General features: G+C 41.4%; 1 protein-coding gene across 2 annotated transcripts in view; it reads left to right on the plus strand.

Annotated features, from left to right (window-relative positions):
* pam (peptidylglycine alpha-amidating monooxygenase) overlaps positions 1–19,999 on the plus strand; it is a 126,260-nt gene that overhangs the window by 50,424 nt on the left and 55,837 nt on the right. For both annotated transcript variants that reach the window (XM_080046837.1, XM_080046838.1), the window contains 2 exons: positions 5,164–5,374; positions 17,135–17,338. In XM_080046837.1, coding sequence (XP_079902963.1) covers positions 5,164–5,374; positions 17,135–17,338 — 415 coding nt within the window. The remainder of the gene's footprint in view (positions 1–5,163; positions 5,375–17,134; positions 17,339–19,999) is intronic.

Here is a 19,999-nt window from a genome sequence, read left to right on the forward strand (position 1 = left end):
CCCCCCGGAATGCTAATCTAAGGTCCCCATAGAACTCCTCAACTTCCTCGACTGGCGCTACATTGGTAGGTGAGTACACTACCGTGATGGTTGTAGCTGGGTTGCCGCCAAAGTCTGCAATAAGGATCCTGTCTGTGTGCTGGTGCACCCTACGGAGAGCCTTTCGTGCTCGAGGACTTAGCAGTAGCCCCACACCTCCCGTTGCAGCCTGGGCCTGGTTTCGCCATGCTGATGAGGTGATGAACGAGTGACTCCCCACTCTGCAGTACACAATCTGGTCCTGTTCATGTACTCTCCTGTGCTCCTGGACTCCCAGGATTTCTACTCCCCTTTCCTCGGCACAGTGTGCTAGCTCTGCCAGCCTAGCTTCTTCTCTCACTGTGTTTGCGTTGAAGGTTCCCATTATAAGTGGTCTCCGACAATGCAGGAGTGCGTTACATGGGTCGCTGTGTTCAAACTGGATCCTCCCTTTCAGGTTTGGGGTCCTGCCGTCATACTGCCCCCCATGGGGGGGATCAGCTCCACCATCTGCCGTGTGATTCCTGCGGACTCCCGCCGCTGGAAGTATAGGATTTGCGATGATTGGATTCTCCATACTGTGGAGTATAGGGCTGTGGGGCACAACTCCTCACAGCTAAACTCTACTTGCTGTTAAAGTACTATGAACCATTCTTAGTCTGACCCCTCACCTGAGACCACTTTGCCTTGGGAGACCCTACCAGGAGCACTAGGCTCCAGACAGCACAGCCCTCAGGTTCATAGGGACACACAAACCTCTCCACCCTGATAAGGTGATGGTTCCCGGAGAGGTAATACCATGGTAGTAAGATGCCCGCAACAATCCCGAAAAGCTTCCTGTGTGAACGGCCCAACCTGCAGTGATGTCTACATGTTTTTCATAAACTATTTTTATTGAATTATTATTTATTTTGTTCAGACAAACATCAAACAGTTATAACCCCCACCCACCCCACACCCCAAACAATCCTTGGACATTTTGGATTGACATAATAAAAAATAAAAAAACATATTTAAAAAAAAGTACAAGACAATGTCGGCCAAAAACATCACACGTACACACATTCACACAATACCCAAAAGAAGCAGCTTACAGGGTTATTGATTAGCCATCTGAAAGTGACTTAAGGTCATTAAAGTGGGAAATGAAGGGGCGCCACCTAGAGTCAAACTTTCCCAAGGAACCTCTCAAAGAATATTTAATTTTTTCGAGTTTAATAAAGAACTTTACATCACTTAACCAGGAAGATGACAGGAGAGGCTTGGGAGACTTCCACTCAAAAAGTATTCTTCTCTGAGCAAGAAGAGTTGAAAATGCGATAACATCTGCTTGTGGTCTAGAGTAGGCAGAAGGCACCAGGGAACCCCTAAAATGGCTGTCAGGGGACATGGCCGAAGATTTAGCTGTAGGACGTCAGACAGTGTTTTGAAGACGGAACACCAAAAATTGTTCAGGCTTGGACAGAGAAAAGACATATGACTGTGGTCAGCCGGGGCAAAGCCACACCGGTTGCAACTATCGTCTATGTCAGGGTATATTTCTGCCAGTTTAGCTTTAGAGAAATTGATCCTATGAAATACCTTAAACCAGGTGTGTCAAACTCATTTTGGTTCGAGGGCCTCTCTGATCTCAAGTGGGCCGGACCAGTAAAATAATGGCAAAATAACGTACGTATGTCAACTCCAAATCTTTAGCTTTGTTTTTCAGTAATATGCTTTATTACTCAGCCTACATTTGTAACCTACATTATCACGGATCACAAGGGATCTCTGTACCCCCCAGTAGGGCCCGACCGATATGGATTTTTGGGTGCCGATGCCGATTATTTTCTGAGAAAAATTACGATAACGATTAAATCGGCCGATTTTTTATTATTTTTTAATCCCATAAATATATATTGAAAAAATTTACTTTTTTGAACCTTTAAATATATATAAATACTTGTTACTGTCAATAGGTGTACAGGAACTTTTTATTTATTGAAATATGCATTATCTAAAAAAAATAAAGTGTTACAAATATGTCTAAAGTGACATGACCCATTTTTAAACTCAGACATTAAGCATTTTATGTAACTGCACCCAACCCTCTGGAACTCCCTCCCTCTAAACATCAGCATCTCAGACTAAATAAACTCATTCAAAAGTCAACTCAAAACTCACCTCTTTCAGAAAGCATAATTACACCAGACTCCACTCCAAACCTTATCTTTAATTTGTTTGTATTTTAGGGCTGCAACTAACGATTATTTTGATAATCGATTAATCTGTCGATTATTTTCTCGATTAATCGATTAGTGTTTTGGTCCGTAAAATGTCAGAAAATTTTGAAAAATGTTGATCAATTTTCCAAAGCCCATGTTGACGTCCTCAAATGTATTGTTATGTACAAAACACAAAGATATTTCAGTTTACTGTCATAATAGGATTAAAGAAACCAGAAAATATTCACATTTGAGAAGCTGAAATCAGAGAATTTGGACATTTTTTATAAAAAAAATTACTCGAAATGATTAATTGATTATCAAAGTAGTTGGTGATTATTTTAATAATCGATTAATAATCGATTCATCGATGAATCGTTGCAGCTCTACTGTATTTTGTTTTCTTTTTCTATAAGTATGATTTTATATATGTTTGATGTAAAGTGTCTTTGAATGATCTCCAATAAAGCACTATATAAATTCTATATAATAACTATAGTAATATCAACTACTATTAACAGTCAAGAGATGACCAATGACTCTGCTATTGGTGTCAGGGGGAACGGTCAAGTGTGAATTAATCCAATGTATTACAACACAACTGCTGCTGCTGTTGCGTATATGCTATAAGGCTACCTCCGGGGCAGCAATGTATCTCACTCCACATGATTGCTGAAAAAAAATAAAAATAAAAATCGGCAAAAAATCGGCGGCCATTTTGCTGATGCCGATTTTTCGGAGATGTGCTATAATCGGCCGATTAAATCGGCCGGCCGATATATCGGTCGGGCCCTACCCCCCAGTAAATGTCTTAGGGCGCACTCACACTAGGGCCGCTGTTCCGTGCCCGAGCTCATTTGCATACTAAAGTCTAGAACGTTTGGCTAGTGTGACCACGCCATCCGTATTCCAGCACGGAACACCCCCTTGGCCACGGCACACTTGGTAAAGGTGTGCCAGAGAGAACGGCACAGATGCTAATGAGATGACACGCGCACACGCACGGATACGCACCCTGAGTTGGATGACGTAATCCATGCGCGACCCTTCTTCCCCACAATAATTGTAAACAATGGCGGCAAGATTTTCACGAGTGGGTTCCGGTGCGATCGCGAAGTGGAGAGTTTGCTAGAAATTTGGGCCGGCGACAGTATTCAGTCGCACCCATGGTCGCAGCTGGATAAGACCCACACAAATTCGGAGGAGTTTGGGGCAATACGCAACTATTGTTGTTCTCCATTGTTGTTCTACTAATTCCGGCAGCGAGTACGCTTGGTGATGACGTATGTATCGTATTACGACGTCATGGCGTATGTATGATGGAGCAATCGTGCCCGGGCCGCGGCCTTTAGGAGCAGTGTGACCACGGGGCAGTGGGGAGGGCGGGCAATCGTACTGGAGCACGGTACAGGCAAACTTGCCTAGTGTGAGTGCGCCCTTAGTAAAGGTTGCTGCTGGCCATGGGAATAGGAGGTGCGGAGCGCCGCAGCAACATTTTTGGGGGTATTTTGCTCAAATATGCCAAGACGCACTCATGAAATAAACAACTGTTTATTTGAATACAACAATACAACTGTTTGCTATGTACAGGGACACATTTTGTGCAAACATGCAGACAGTACAAAATACAATTAAATAAAAGTGCAACTTCTACTGTTTTGATTTCTTTTTAAACACAGAGGTTATTGGTTGTTTTGGAACACGTTTTTCCCAATTTAAAACATAAAAATAAAGCAGCATTGAAATTGAGGAAATAAATCTTGTAGGCCTATACTAGCATGCTCCTGCTCGTTTCGCACGCACAGAGCCGCAGACACACCGCGCTTGCTAGTACATTAATTGTTCAGCACTAAAAATAATAATTTATTTTTAATTTTTTTGGTTTTTACTTTGCCATAAAGCACTGGAGGAAACATTAATAGCGGTGAAGCAAGATTGACATTTGCCATTTACCATTTCCCACGTTGCTAAAATGTGCTTATTTTTATGTTGGCTGCCCCCTAGCGGCTTGAGTGAGCATTTTGGTTATTTCTTTAAAAATTCATTACTCCTCACAGGAATGGGCTAGAGACTTACTTTTTTTTTAAATGCTCAGAAATGTGTGCTCTACAAGTCGCGGGCCGGATTAAATCATCTCTGAGAAAGTGGCAAGCCAAATTTGTCTAGATGTTTTCAAGACGTGCTAAAAGTCCGACCGCAGCCAGGGGATTTCTATATATCTGAGGTAGCAGTCCAAGACAACTAGCAACAATACATCTGGAGATGAGAAGAAAGGAGCGGCCAGGCGCTATGTTATGTTACGTCACACTTGAAGCATGACCACACTGCTTACGCTCTTGTGTCACACGCCCCTCTTTCATTGTGGAACGCTGTGGAAATGCACACAGCGATCCGCCAATCTGTTACGTCAATATGCTGGAGTCTCTGTGTAAAAGGGGCTTTTGATTGGGCATGTGTCGGTATGATATTCTGATGGTATAATAACCTTTGGGCAAAAATACCACGGTTTTACTGTATCGAGATTACAGCTCTCAAATGTGTTATTTTGAAATGTTCATTTTTTTCAGCTGAACACAATCTTTTTATTTTTAAACAACATATAAAATATTCTGAACATTAATAAATTGGTATGATAACATGATACCACCAATAATTTAATTATTCTTAACAAAATGGAAATAAAAGCAGTCCTACTGTGAGCAGCTCAACAAGGTTTTTGGAGACGTGCACACTTTCTACACATTTCTCTTTTAGTAAAAGTATGTAGCAGGAATATTCTGAACATTAATAAACCTTAGAACAGTATGATGGAAAATAATAACTGACTTTTTCAAACCTCATTATACCTTGACACTTGTTATCGGCCCATGCCTACTTTACTTTGGCATCATTCTTAATGCTACAAGTCCAGTAAACATTCCCCCTCTTTTCCACTCATCAGGTGTTAAAGGTGAGCAGTGATGGCACAGACACAACCCTGCTGGCACTGGGAGAGGCTTTTAAACCAGGAAGTGACAACAGTCACTTCTGCCAGCCCACTGACGTGGCTGTAGACCCTGAGACTGGAAACATCTTTGTGTCTGATGGATACTGCAATGCCAGAATACTCAAGTTCACCACTGAGGGCAGATACCTGTCAGCATGGGGTGCAGGTAGGAGCCTGACTGGACACACACATGCATACATACTCTTGAATAGGATTTAAAAATAAGTGGATGAATTTGAACAGGAAAAAACACAAATGTGCGTGCAAATGAAAATGGTGTGACTTCTTGACACAATATTTTTTTTATTTATTTATTTTTTATTTATTATTCTTTCGGACAATTCCACACAATACACAATTTTCTCTTGCAAATATTCATACATCATACTTTGTGTTGTCCGAAGGGAGACGGAAGAAGCCAAAGGCTTATCAGGTCCCGCCCCCATTTTCATCAAATTCGGATTCAGATACACAGATTACTGTTACAGAAAATAAAAATAAAACAAACGAAAAACATTTTTTTTTATATATATAGCTATATATATATATATATATATATATATATATATATATATATATACATATACATTTTTTTTTTCTTTTTAAAGAATCTGCAGTCCAATACACAGTCAATTTTAATCTAATTGCTTCAGCTTTTAAGATCAGTTCAGCACAGTTCAGTTTTTCTGTGACAATGCCAAGTGTATAAAGTGTGAAGTGGCCTTGTATTTGGCCTGTTCCATTACTAAACTGGTAGTCTAAACACTTCTGCAAAAGTATTCAAAAACAAGTCTGTCTGCTGGCCTGTGTTATTTGTTACAACATTGTTATGAAAGTGACATTGACATTGTGCTCAGGTTATTAGTCTGTAATTTTCAATAATTTTTGAAACATAATTTGCTTTGAAATTGCGCAAACTGCAACTCCCTGTGACAACTTCATCAAGTCCATTCCACAGCTTAATACCATTTACAGAAATCGAAAAGGATTTAAGTGTGGTCCGTATATTTTTCTCAGCGAATTGACCTTTTCTTCTTAAATCATGCGAAACTTCTCTGTCTTCAAACATTGCTTGTAAACTGTTAGGAAGGCTTTTTTTTTAAGCCTTGTAAATAATTTGTACTGTGTGGTAATTTACCACATCACGTAATTTGAGAATTCTGCCTTCAATAAAAAAGTTATTAGTGTGTGCCCTGTAATTGGCTTGGTAAATAATTCGTATTGCTTTCTTTTGAAGAATCTCCAACGGGTGCAATGTACCTTTGTAAGTGTTTCCCCATATTTCAGCACAGTAATGCAAATGTGGGGAAACTAAACTCCAGTATAATACAAGCAAGGCCTTTTGATTGAAACAATGTTGTGCTTTCCAAAGTATAGAAATACTCCTGGCTATTTTGCCCCTGAGATGGCTAACTTGTGGTTTCCAGCTTAATTTATCGTCAATTATTACCCCTAGGACTTTGTGTTGCTTGACCCTTTGAATTTCAATCCCATTTACCTTGATTTTTACAGCGACATCTGATGCTCTCCTGCCAAACATCATGAATTTATTTTTTTCTAAATTTAGTGATAACTTATTTCGGTTTAACCACCCATGTAACTTAGTCAATTCAATGTTTACAATCTCAACCATATTATTCAGATCTTTCCCCGAATAGAAGATGTTTGTGTCGTCCGCAAATAAAATCAACCTTAAGACTTTCGACACTTTATATATGTCATTTATATAAAGCAGGAATAATTTCGGCCCCAAGATTGACCCCTGAGGGACCCCACAAACAATATCTAAGCATGTCGATGTGAACTCCCCTAATTTCACAAATTGTTTCCTGTCATGTAAATAACTTCTGACCCAGTCATGTGCCAAACCTCGAATGCCATAATTCTCCAGTTTATTAAGAAGGATGTCATGATTAATAGTGTCGAATGCTTTTTTGAGGTCTAAGAAAATTCCTATAGAGTACAATTTGTGATCAATAGCATTACTAATAATTTCTACCGATTCAGCCAAGGCCAGTGCGGTGGAATGATTCTTTCTAAAGCCGAATTGACTGTCATACAGAAGTTGATGTTTAGTAATGAATTCATCAAGTCTATTGCTGAATAACTTTTCCAGAATTTTAGAAAATTGTGTTAAAAGTGAGACTGGTCTATAATTAGTAAATGAATGTTCATCACCATTCTTATGTAATGGTATAACCTTAGCTACTTTCATGTTAGAAGGAAAAATTCCTGTTTGAAAAGATAGGTTAAAGAGGTGTGTTAGGGGTTTAATAATACTTTCTTGCACTGATTTGATTTGAATATAATACAATTAATCATTTAGTAATTGTTTTCTGTCACAGCTCCAGAAAGACACAACACATACTCTCTGAGTCTAAAGCCTGGGACACATCCAGCGTCTACTGCGCGTCTGCGTCTGACTTTTTTTTTGGCGGCCGTGTTATCACACTACTAGTCTCGCAAAGCCAGACCAAACTACAGCAAGTAGTATGGTCTGGAAGCACGCCGTTTAGAGCCGTCTATTCGGGAGGAAACTGGGCTGGCCTGTTTTTATTTCTTTAAACCAATCACAAACATCTAGTGTTAGTGTGTGAGGCTGTACTAACCAGGGTGTCAGGGCGCATGTGCACGCAGCGACCGACAGCAGGAGTTGTGCGTTTACTTGTCTGTCTTTTGGTTGTTATTTTACCATTTATGTGCGTTCTATGTACTTTGCCTGTGGACGATAAGTGCACCGTTGACCCATAACTTGGCTGCAAGATTCGATCCCCAGCGGGGCTTGTTTTGAGCCTGGGACTGGGAGTGGAAGCCGGCTAACTAATTGGAGCTAGGATATCAGAAGGAGAAAGTTGCCCTGGACTGCCCTCTCAGAGCGGGAACACTCTTTACTAAGAGCCTGAACTCTCTGGTCATATCTCGGGCGAGTTTTGCCGTACAGCAAGACTCGATCCCCAGCGTGGCTCGTCTTTAGCTGTGGAGGGAAAGGAACACAGAGCCTTGCCGGTGATTAGCGGTTAGCCGCTATCTAGCCACTAGCTGCTACTCGGACCTACGCTAACAACGGAGGATAGCCGCCTGGGACTGCTCTCCCAGAGCGGGAACACTCCTTTTAAGAGCCCGAACTGTCTTTTCTCTTTATTTCCCCATTATGGATCTACTCGCTCTGCTTTTAACGTGGTTGGTGCTCCAGCTGACGTGGAGCCTGGGACACACACTGCCGTCTCCCGTACGGCCAGCTCGGATCCAATACACCGCAGAGCTGCTACTTCACTGGAACAACATACAGGAGCCACCCGCGGACCTGATTCGGCCAAATCCTGCGGATCTACTGAGACCCAACGACCCTTCCGGAGCCTGCTGGACGAGGAGAAGGACCAGAAGGCGAGGACGGAGAGGAGGCACTCGCCTGCGGAAGCTACAACCCCTTTCCCGCATCCCGCTGCCTTCCATCATCCTTTCCAACGTGCAGTCCCTTAGGAATAAATCTGAGGAACTTCAGGAGTTGGTCGGCTGTAATCACGATTTCAGGAACGCATACCTTCTAGCCTTCACGGAATCTTGGCTATCAGAACGTGACTTGGCCACCGATCTGGAAATCGATGGCTTTGGGACACCCTTTCGTCTGGATCGGGACGCCTCAATCACGGGCAAGTCAACTGGCGGAGGGGTATGTTTGTATGTTAATGAGCGTTGGTGCAATGTTAAATCTGTCATTGTTAGGGAAAGTTTATGTACTCCCGATGTCGAACTGCTCTCTGTCTCCCTGCGGCCAGCATATCTACCGAGGGAGTTCCCACAGATATTTATTACAGTTGTTTACATTCATCCAAAAGTTAATGAAGTTAGGGCCTGTGAGCACATTCAACATAAAGGTTGTACAGAAACTTCAGATAAACTCCCCTGACGCACCAAACCTCATCCTCGGTGACATGAACCATGTCTCCCTGAAAAAGACTCTCAAGAGACTTCCATCAATATGTCACTTGTCCGACCAGGTCTAATAAAACCTTAGACATGTGCTATGGCAACATAAAAGATGCATACAAATCTGTACCCCTCCCGCCCCTGGGGTCCTCCGACCATAACTGTGTACATCTTTTTCCTGTTTACCGCACTGCACTTAAAAGGGGCAAAGTGCAGAGCATTCGCATTAAGAACTGGAATGATAAAAACGCATGTGAGACTCTCCGGGGCCTTTTTGAGGCCACAGATTGGGACATGTTCACCGAGTCCTCTGCTGACATCAATGAACTGACGGATGTTGTTACTAGCTGGTCTGTGTACTGTGAGAATATAGTTATCCCTGAGAAAACAGTCAAAGTGTATCCTAACTCTAAACCGTGGGTATCTAAGTCCCTTAGACCTCTTCTTCATATGAAGAACAAAGCCTTTAAAGAGGGTAATACAGTAGAACTGAGACGTCTGCAAAAAGAAATTAAAAGAGAGGTCTGGGCTGGCAAAAAAGACCTACAAGGAAAAAATTGAGAGCCAACTTAAAGCTAACAATCTGGGCTCTGCCTGGGACAGCATGAAAACCATCACTGGGCTGAAAGATAAAAGAAAAAAGGTTTCATTAGCCAACTACACCTGTGACCTGCACCTTGCTCAGAGCCTCAATGATTTTTATGTCAGATTCGGAACGCATGATTTTAGTGAGGAACACTCTGTGATCAAAAACAGACTTCTGTCTGCCCCCCCCCCCCCCCTCTAAACCTTTTTTTAAGGAACAGGATGTGACCAATTGTTTTAAAAAATGCAACCCCCGTAAAGGCCCAGGCCCCGATCACATCGGCGGCCGCTTATTAAACACCTGCGCAGATCAATTGGGTCCCATTTTTAATTTGATTTTTAACAGATCTCTGTCAGCAGATAGTACCCTCCCTCTGGAAACAGTCCACTATAGTACCCGTTGCCAAGTGCAATAATCCAAAATCACTTAACGATTTCAGACCCGTAGCCCTTACTTCCCTGGTCATGAAGCAGTTTGAGAAGCTTGTCAAATCAGAGCTCATTGCAAAAACCAAGAGCCTTCTAGACCCTTTTCAGTTTGCATACAGGGAGGGAAGAGGCGTCCAGGACGCAACTGCTACTCTTCTCAATCTACTTTTTAAACATCTTGAAGGCAGTAAGAAGCATGCCAGGCTACTTTTTGTCGATTTCTCCTCTGCTTTTAATACGATCCAGCCCCATGTTCTCGTTGAGAAGCTAATTAACTCCTTTAGCCTAGATCCTTGTTTAGTGGGTTGGATACTGGATTTTTTAACTAAAAGATCCCAAAGTGTTAAGGTGAATACAACAGTGTCTAGCCTTCTGTCCAACTCCACTGGTTCGCCACAGGGCTGTGTTCTCTCTGCTCTTTGGTTTATTTTATACACTGATGACTGTCGCAGTAACCACAACAACCGTTTCATCATCAAATACGCTGATGATTTGGTCATTGTCAGCCTACTCAATAATGATGAGACTGTGCATGGCCAGGTTACAGAGGACTTCCTGAACTGCTGCAACGATGCGTTCCTTGAACTTAACATCTCAAAAACAGTGTGTGTGTGTGTGTGTGTGTGTGTGTGTGTGTGTGTGTGTGTGTGTGTGTGTGTGTGTGTGTGTGTGTGTGTGTGTGTGTGTGTGTGTGTGTGTGTGTGTGTGTGTGTGTGTGTGTGTGTGTGTGTGTGTGTGTGTGTGTGTGTGTGTGTGTGTGTGTGTGTGTGTGTGTGTGTGTGTGTGTGTGTGTGTGTGTGTGTGTGTGTGTAAGGGAGAGCTCAGCACAGACAAGTTGACTGTGAGCGAGTTGTTTCCTAGTTTGAGGGGGAGCTCAATACAGGAACGCCAGCAACAGGAAGGGGAGGGGGTAGCTGACCAGCGTCTAAACCCCTTCCGCCAGACTATCACACTACAGTTCCACAGAGGCGCGTCTGCAGCAACGCTCCACTTCACCTCGGGAGGCGGAGAGACGCGCGTCTCTCTCGGGTCTCTCTGCTCTAACTGATAGAGAAATACTCTGTTGACAGTCATATTGACTTCATACCAGCAGCTTTAGCTGTAGTTTCACTATTTCCTGGTGTGTCGCTTTCAAAATAAAACTTCCCATAAGTGAAACTGTGGCGAGAGAAAAAAAAAGGCAATGAGGCACACGGGTAACTGTCGAAATGCAATATTAATCATTTGCATCATACAATGATATGAAACCATTTCATATTACCGTATTTTCCGCACTATAAGCCGCACTGGACTATAATCCGCAGGTGTTTTAATGTTTAATTACCATACGTAAGAGTTTGTGCACAGAGGGGATTGTCGGAAAAGAGATGGCTGCTTGAGGAAGCTCCCATTTATTAACATTTCAACAAACAAGTTGCATAACGTAAGTGTTACCATTTAGTGCAATAGTAGCTACTAGGGATTGGCACGAGTAGTGTTTTCGCTACTCAAGTTTAGTTTAGTTTAGTTTTATTTGATTAGGACAGTGCATATTAATCAACATGTCAGCAGAGCATCAATGTAAATATGCCGGAGTTAGCATAAATGCTAATTCGCATCCGTAGTCCTAAGGAAAGTCATAATACAATACATCAATATACAGCTACATAAAACAATTTTACACAATTAATTCACAACTAGCTAAAATACAGTTTTACACTGACACCCAATCAGTATAGGCGGTTAGAAAAGACAAAAGAAACAAAACAACATCAGGAAGAAAAGAAGAGAAAGTTATGCATGAGAACAGGTCTGGCTTGCTACTAACCACTCTTTGAGGGTCTTTTTAAATGTGGTGTAGGTGGTACAGTCTCTGACTTGAGCTGGTAATTCATTCCAGGACTGTGTTCCTCTGATGGACAGGACCATTTGGCCAAATTTGGTTCTGCGCCGTTGTATTTCACAGTCACCTCTAGTTATTGCCCTGGTGTTTACTCTAGGGGATTTTTTCTTTATGTAGTTCTGCAGTGGTGGAGGGGCTAGACCGTTTAAAACCTTATAAATTAAACAAACATCCAAAAACTGTTGAAAACTATCAAGGTCCATGATTTTATGCTTATTAACAATTTTACAATAGTGGTAGGATATGGGTTTTTTGACTAGTATTTTAAGTGTTCTTTTGAATAGAGATTTGATTGGTTTAAGGGTGGTCTCAGATGTGTGTGACCATATTGTATAACAGTACGAGATATGGGCAAAAATCATTGCATGCATATAAGTCTTTGCCGTCTCCATGGTCAGGAAAGGTCTTATATGCTTGAAGTTGGATAAATTAAATGTAATTGTATTTCTAACCTTCTTAACATGCCGCTCAAAGTTCAGACCAGAATCAAAAATGACCCCAAGGTACTTAAAATGATCAACAACTTCAAGCCTCTCTCCACCCACCATGACAGAAGGTTGCTGTCCGCCTGTTGGCCGTCGAGAGAACAACATACAAACTGTTTTCCTTATATTCAAATGCAGACAGCAGCTCTGGAGCCAATGGGACACTGGTACCATAGCTCCTGAAAGCATTGCAGCAGCTTCTTGAATAGAGCTGGCATGGCAGTACAATACAGCGTCATCAGCATATAGTTATGATATGATAAGATATGATGTAGATATTTCTACAGACATCTGGTAAATCATTGACATACAGGCTGAACAAAACAGGGCCCAATATCGAGCCCTGTGGTACACCAGCAGTACATGTGATTGCTTGCATTCCTCGAGGATCAATCGATTCCTCGTTAAACTTTTTTCTATTTTTAGAACGCAACGCATCTGTCTGCAGAATAATGGTTCACCGCAATAAAGCGCTCAATGCTTATTGTCAAACAGTCACAGTTGTCATATGATATTAAGGATTTTTTTTCCACAAGTTTAAAACACCTTCAGGGTTCAACATAACTTTTTTTTCCTAGGGCCAGTGGATCCGAGTTTTACTGGCCCCTTGTATATTTTCACTGGCCCTGCACACACTTTTTGTTTCTTCATAATTTAGTGTCAATAATTATAATACCTGTATTAGAAAAATAAAGAAAGATAACCAGATCTAAAGGGAATATATATACTGTAACAGTATAGATATTCCCTTTAGATTTGGTTATTTTTCTTTTAGTTAATTATATGAAATGTTGATATTGCTCATACACATAATATAAAACCAGGCAAACATATTGATAGAAGCCTACAACTGAAAGTATGTTGAAAGAGTCGGCCAGTATGTTAAAGTCCAGTAGTTTGATGGTTGTTTTTATTCTTGAATTTGGGCAGTTTAATGAATAGTTCACCTGCAGAAATCATGTTCAAACATTAAAAAAAAACAAGAGATGAAGGTCTGATCATTCTTTGTGGTGTGGTAGGCTGTTTTTATTACTATCTCTATATGCATTAGGGATGTGAATGTGTCGACCGAATGACCGGTTTTCCACTTGCGCTCAAGTTGACTTTAAAAATAGAATAGAAATCCGAAAATCAGTGGGTTATGCCATTTTTTTAATGGGAGATTTCACCGTGTATGTGAGTTCACGTCTGGTCGTGAGCGCGCTGCAGGAGTGTCACTTCTCCATGAAGTGTCAGCTTCACATAAGAGTCCGGTGTGGGACCATTTTTTCAAACTATTGATAAAAAACAATGCAGTGCAAAATATGCAGCATAAGTTAAACGCTCGTCTAAGACTATGACGTTAAATCACCTTAGAAACACACAAAACACACAATGCCTTCGTCCGATCACAGCAGCGTTTCACCGTGTGATCTCGCCAGCGAGTGAGTGAGCCGCCGCGCAGATGAACTGTGGTTTGTGGCTAAAATAATAACCGGGGATATTCTCCCCGTTAGCGATTTCAATGGGAAAGACTTCCGCGACCTGATTGAATGTCTCGAGCCTGAAAACACAGTGCCAAACTGCGCGACTATAGGAACTGTACAGTGAGCGGAGTCCCTCCGTTCGTTTCTGTCTACAACCGACACAATCACCAGAGACGCATTCACAGCGTTTAAATAACGCCTCTCATTTGTATTACCATTGGGGCTTGGATGCAAATACTGTAACATTACGGCGGCAGATAAAGGAAAAGCGCAGTTATCATTTTCTGCACCTCAACCTCTGCTGTGGGAAGAAAGAAAGGGGGCAAAGCAAGTCGATTCATTTGTCGACTCACAGGCGGACGGTAGGCACTGGCAGCTCTGCCAACGGAGCGAGAGTGCACCCGCTTGTTGCTCCGCCTGTCAAAACGCCCACGCATCGGTTGTCCACTGGCCTTTCACTAAAAAATATATTTTATATTAGGTTTATTATATTGAGTCTTAAATAAACACTGCTTTCATTCCGACTCTCAACGCGCATTTCAATGAACCATGATGTAGTCTACAAAAAGATAGCCTACTGAACTGTGATTGGCCAGTCACTGGCCCGGGCGGGACAGTGACTGGCCAATCAACTTGCCCTGCATATGATTTTACTGGCCCCGGGCCATCGGGCTATACGTTATGTCGAACCCTGACCTTTTCCTCACTGAAAGTAATTAAATAGACGGGCCACAATTTAAACCGATCGAGTAGGTCTGCGGTGGGGAGAAAAAAAGAGAAAAAAAGCATGGGCTGTAGTTGTAACAAAAAATAATAGCCCAAGTCTCCATTTAAAATAAGAAGGGCAGCAAATAATATAAAATGATTGTCCTACAATTTAAATACATATAAATCAGAGCGAATGTGCCTGAAGTAAGCCTTGCTTCTTCTTTACTTTTCTTTCCAAGCGGAGAGCACCTTGCATGCTCACCTGGAGTCTACTCATTACTAACTGAGAGTAACAGGTGTCATCTCCCCTTTTTATAAACGTAACTTTATCATCTGCTTTGAAATAATTGGACAGTTATATTCCTGAAAATGTTCTGGAGAAAGGAGAGACCGTGTTCAGCTCTGCGGTGCCGTGGAGAACACAGGCTGCGCTGCGGTGGCACGGAGGTGGCAGTTACTTGCAGTTGCTGTTTGACACGATGCTCAGTTTATTGCACTTGCATCAAAATATTTAATTTTGTTAAACTCTATTTTATCCGTTTTGTGCCGTTTTGTACACGTATATAACATTTCAAAATAGGGGCGGCCCGCCGGCCTAAAGGCTACAGACAAAAAAAAAAAAAGAAAAAAAAAAAAAAAAATTCCTCATCCACCTATGGATTTCATTTGAAATGAGGAGTAGGCTACTGGAGTACTCGATTAGGGGAGAACGGGGTAATATGTCACACGGGTAGGTTGTCACAATCGTTATATCTCGGAACCAGAAGGTGCTGTCTGTTAAATTTTGGTATGTAAATATCCACAACTGGGATCAGAGGTCACCTACATAGTCTTCCTTGGAGTTAGACTGCTGAATTTGAGGTGAGAGGACTGTTAGTGTTTTTCATGTCAAATTGAAAATATTTAGCTCCTCAGTATTTTTCTTGTAGGCTTTTACACAATGGATTTATAACAAAACACTTGTTACCCTAAAAAAGTGTGAAGGGTAAGCTATAGTTTAGATTGTTTTTAGCAAGCTAATTAGTTGTCAGATGGTTGTTGGCCTTGATGCTAGCAAGAAATTCCAGTTGGGGATCCAGGAAAGGAACCCAATAACGAAATAAAATGTCAAGCTGTATCCTCACTGACACCCCAGAGAAGGAGAGAATAGAGCAGGAAAGGCAGCTAGCATGCAAAAGAGAAAAAGGGCAACAAAATCAAAACGACCCAGTGCATCCCAAACTAGACCAGTTGCCAAAGCTACTGCACCCTAGTGCACTCCACCCCAGCTGGGGAAGAAGAAACAGAAGAGAAAGAGACAGGAATCTTCATCAGATGAAGAGGATAGTTTGTGTTTGGTTTGTATGGAAACTTTCTCCAGCACCCGTTCAGGGGAGGTAAGGGAGAAGTGTTGTATTGTGCAACCAGTGGGCACACAATCTCTGCTTAGTTAGAGTGAGCAGACCCTACATTTGCCATCACTGTAACTCAGATAGTGAATGTGTGTATCCTAGTTGAGTAGGCTATTATTGTTAGACCTATTTGTTTTGTTCTTTATGTTGTTACATACAGTAGGTTGGTCTTAATATGGATTTCCTTTTTGTTAATTCCTTGCTCATTTTGTGTTAAGATGCATACAGTTATGTAGGCCTATTTCTCAACTTGACAATGAAATTAAACTTTCAAATTTAGTTCAGCTTTCTTGCCTTCTTTTTAAGATTTTTCCCATTAAGATAACATTGTGACAGACAACCCCATAGTGTGTGACAACCGACCCCTTGATGGGGTTGGTTGTCACAATGTGTTAGAGAGTCTTTGATGGTAAATGTATTACAATAAGTTAGAAAAAGAGAGGGGTTCACATTTCAAGCCAACACCTTAAGCTTCAATTTAATGTAGGAATGACTATTGAAAGATGTTTAGGTGATGAGCAATTCTCACTAGAGTAAAAAGTGTGCCTACTTACCCCGGTCTCCCCTACTAACGCCCATCCCTAGTAGCTACAGAACATATACTGTGCTGTGTAATAACAGGGTCGAAAAATGGGGAAAAAGGCGCGGCTTATAGTCCGAAAACTACGGTAATGGGAATTATTTATGAAAACTCTATGTAGAAAGGACAGGGCTTTTATAAGCAACGCAGCAGCAGCTGAGAAGTTACATGTGTGGTCGAAAACAGCGAGAGAGACGTAGCAGTAACAGACGCAGACGCGCTCCAGAGATAGACGCAGGATGTGTGCCCCAGACCTAACTTATTAGACACTTGACACAATCTAATTCAGAAACCCCGAAGGGCTAATAGTAACAGGTAAAAGGATATACTTTTAGGGGGACAAATTTACCTCTTCTAAATATTGAAGGGGACATATCCCCTGCTTCCCCACCCAGAAATCTAGGCCTATGCACCAATAATAAGTGGAGCCAATCTGCACATTTGAGTCCTGTTGTTGTGTGTCCCTGCTCCAGGCTCTTCAGACAGACGCAGACACACACCCTTCCACATCCCTCACAGCCTGGCCTTCCTCCAGGACAGACAGGAGGTGTGTGTGGCCGACAGGGAGAACGGACGCATCCAGTGCTTCATAGCAGACACCGGAGAGTTTGTCAAGGAGATCAAGAAAGAGGAGTTTGGAGGGGAGGTGTTTGCCATCACATACAGTCCTGCTGGAGGTCAGTCAGTCAGTTAGAATGCCAGACTTTGGCTAGAGAACAATTTCAACTTTGTTTTATCTTCATATCAGGGTCGTATTGGGGGTAGGGTTTACACTTTATAATAATGTTCATTTATAAGGTATTCATAAGTGATTTAGAAGTAATATATAAGTCATTAGATAATGATGAACTAATGATTTACAAACATTAATATATATTTGTAGATTAATAAGTGTTATGTTAACATACAACAAATGTGTTGTAAGTCATCTATAAAGCTATTAGTAAATCATGAAATTCTCATTAACAAATCATTGGTAAATTATTATTAAGTACAAACCTTTTTGCATCCCCCTAATCTAAAGTGCAAACCATTCATCAGGTACAAATGTGTAGTACGGCTGTCCTCAACTAAAAATCTACATAGTTGAATCTTATTGGTCGAATCTGGTCAATTCATGCTATTTCTTTCCTGCTTATTGATTGAGTTTGTCTTTGTGAGTTGGCATTATAATGTGTGTCTACCTTAGGCATTGACTCACACTAAGGAGATTGATTATAAGCTTGAGTTGATATTCTCATTTGCGACATTGGTTTCCATTCAGAGTATTGTGCCATATGTCTTCTTGTAGTCACCCCAAATACCACATGAACTCTCTATGAAACAGACAACCTGCACTGTGCTCGTCTGTCCCCCTGACACTACTGACATTGTATCTTCCCTGCTGTCACTTTTAGACATTCTTTAGTCATATTTTGACACTGTTCAAGAATAGATGACAAACCCGGCTATCGAATATATGGAGGGGCTGAATGTCTGATATCACATGGAATTGCTTATATTCTCCCAATTAATAATGATACATCACTGTTAACAAAAACATGAAACCAACTCAAACTTTTAATCAATCTCCTTGGTGTGAGTTAACGACTATGGTAGACAAACATTCTTATGCCAACTCAAGAAGAGTTGCGTCTTTGCATGGTTTGGGGAAAAATGTGCCAATATTGCGAATGAGAATATGGATCAATAAAAAGGAAAAAAATAACACGATTTGACGATGTTGAGAGAAAATGAGAAGTAATGTTCTGTTTTAAAGCAAAGACCATTTAATCAATCAAACAGAAGCTTCATATTCTTGGATCCTAAGAACATGACGGTCCATCCTGATCCAGCCAGCACGTAGCTTTCTCGTTGAGAATGAGAATGGCCCAGTTCAGACAGCAAGTCACATGCTTTATAGAAGTTACAGCAATGGCTTCAGTTCACCATAACAACAATGCAGTGTCTCTCAATTGGTCAGTCATGTGAGGGGGGACGGGGGGACAGTCTGAAGACTCTAGCCTGGGTGTAACCAAGGTGTGGAATGCACATTTCTCGTGTGGGGAGGGGGTTTTTCGATGTCAAGAACAGGACTATTATTTCAGTTTAGCATTTAACAGAGGAATACAATATGCTATATCTCTCATCATATTATACATAATTCTCTCATTACAACGATTAGTTGACTATTGGCAAGATTCGACCAATAAGATTCGACTATGTACATTTTTAGTTGAGGTCACTCCTACTACACATTAGTACCTGATGAATGGTTTCCACTTTAGATTAGAGGGATGCAAAAAGGTTTGTTACAAATGATTTGTTAATGAAAATTTCATGAATTACTAGATGATTATAGATGATTTACAACACATTTGTTAGATGTTTACATAGCACTTATTAATCATGTATAAATATATATTACTGTTTTGTAAATCATTAGTTCCTCATTATCTAATTTCTTATATATTACTTATGAATCACTTATAAATGAACATTATTATAAAGTGTTACCCACTATGGCACTGTTTTCCTTCCCAATCTCACTTCAGTCTGAATGAAAATATGGGCACTCCATAGGCCTGTCGCGATATACAATAAATCAATTGATTGAGCGTTAAATTAAAATGAGCGATATTTTTTTGCCGGCCGCAATAATTTCCATTCGCACGCTTGTTTGTTTTCCTCGTGTCTCTATCTATCAAATACACTGGATATCAAAAGTTTTTACTCCGGTGTATCTGCCCTCTTGCCTAATTGGTGTTTTTTGCCCCAACTGAATTCTTCAAGGCAGCGCGCAGGGTTAGGGCATTCAGTTGGTGATGGTTAATGGTGCCTTTCCTGCAGCGCTGCCTTACAGGCCGAGTTGAGGGCACAACGAGTAAACCACCTTGTCACGTGTCATTCACTTGTTGCATGGTCTCTGTGTGGGAGTCAGAGCCCTGGCGTTACACAAAGTGCAGCATGAGAGCCCCGTGAGGAGGAGAGCAAGAAAACAAAAATTTGGAGGAATAAAAAGATGTAGTTGGTGTCTAAGCCGAACGCGACAGTTGCCGTGTGGGAGCACTTCGGCTTCAAACCCAACGGCCGGGGCGAACCAACTAACCTGAGCGAGCCGACATGTCGCATTTGTTTGAAAACAATAGCCTCGTTTGAGTAGGAGCCGTCTTGCAGCCGCGTCAGCAAGACGCGCGTCATAATTGCATAGGTCTGAGCAAGACGGCTCCTTCTCAAACGAGGCTAATATCAACAAAACACGCCAATACAACACACCTGAATCTTCACCTTAAACACAATCACCCGATGCAGTTTTCCCAGCTTGGGAAAAAACAAGTCAATTTTATTTATTGTTTTTG

The sequence above is a fragment of the Ammodytes marinus genome (genome assembly GCF_949987685.1).
Source record: "Ammodytes marinus genome assembly, chromosome: 18".
NCBI classification, from domain to species: Eukaryota; Metazoa; Chordata; class Actinopteri; order Uranoscopiformes; family Ammodytidae; genus Ammodytes; species Ammodytes marinus.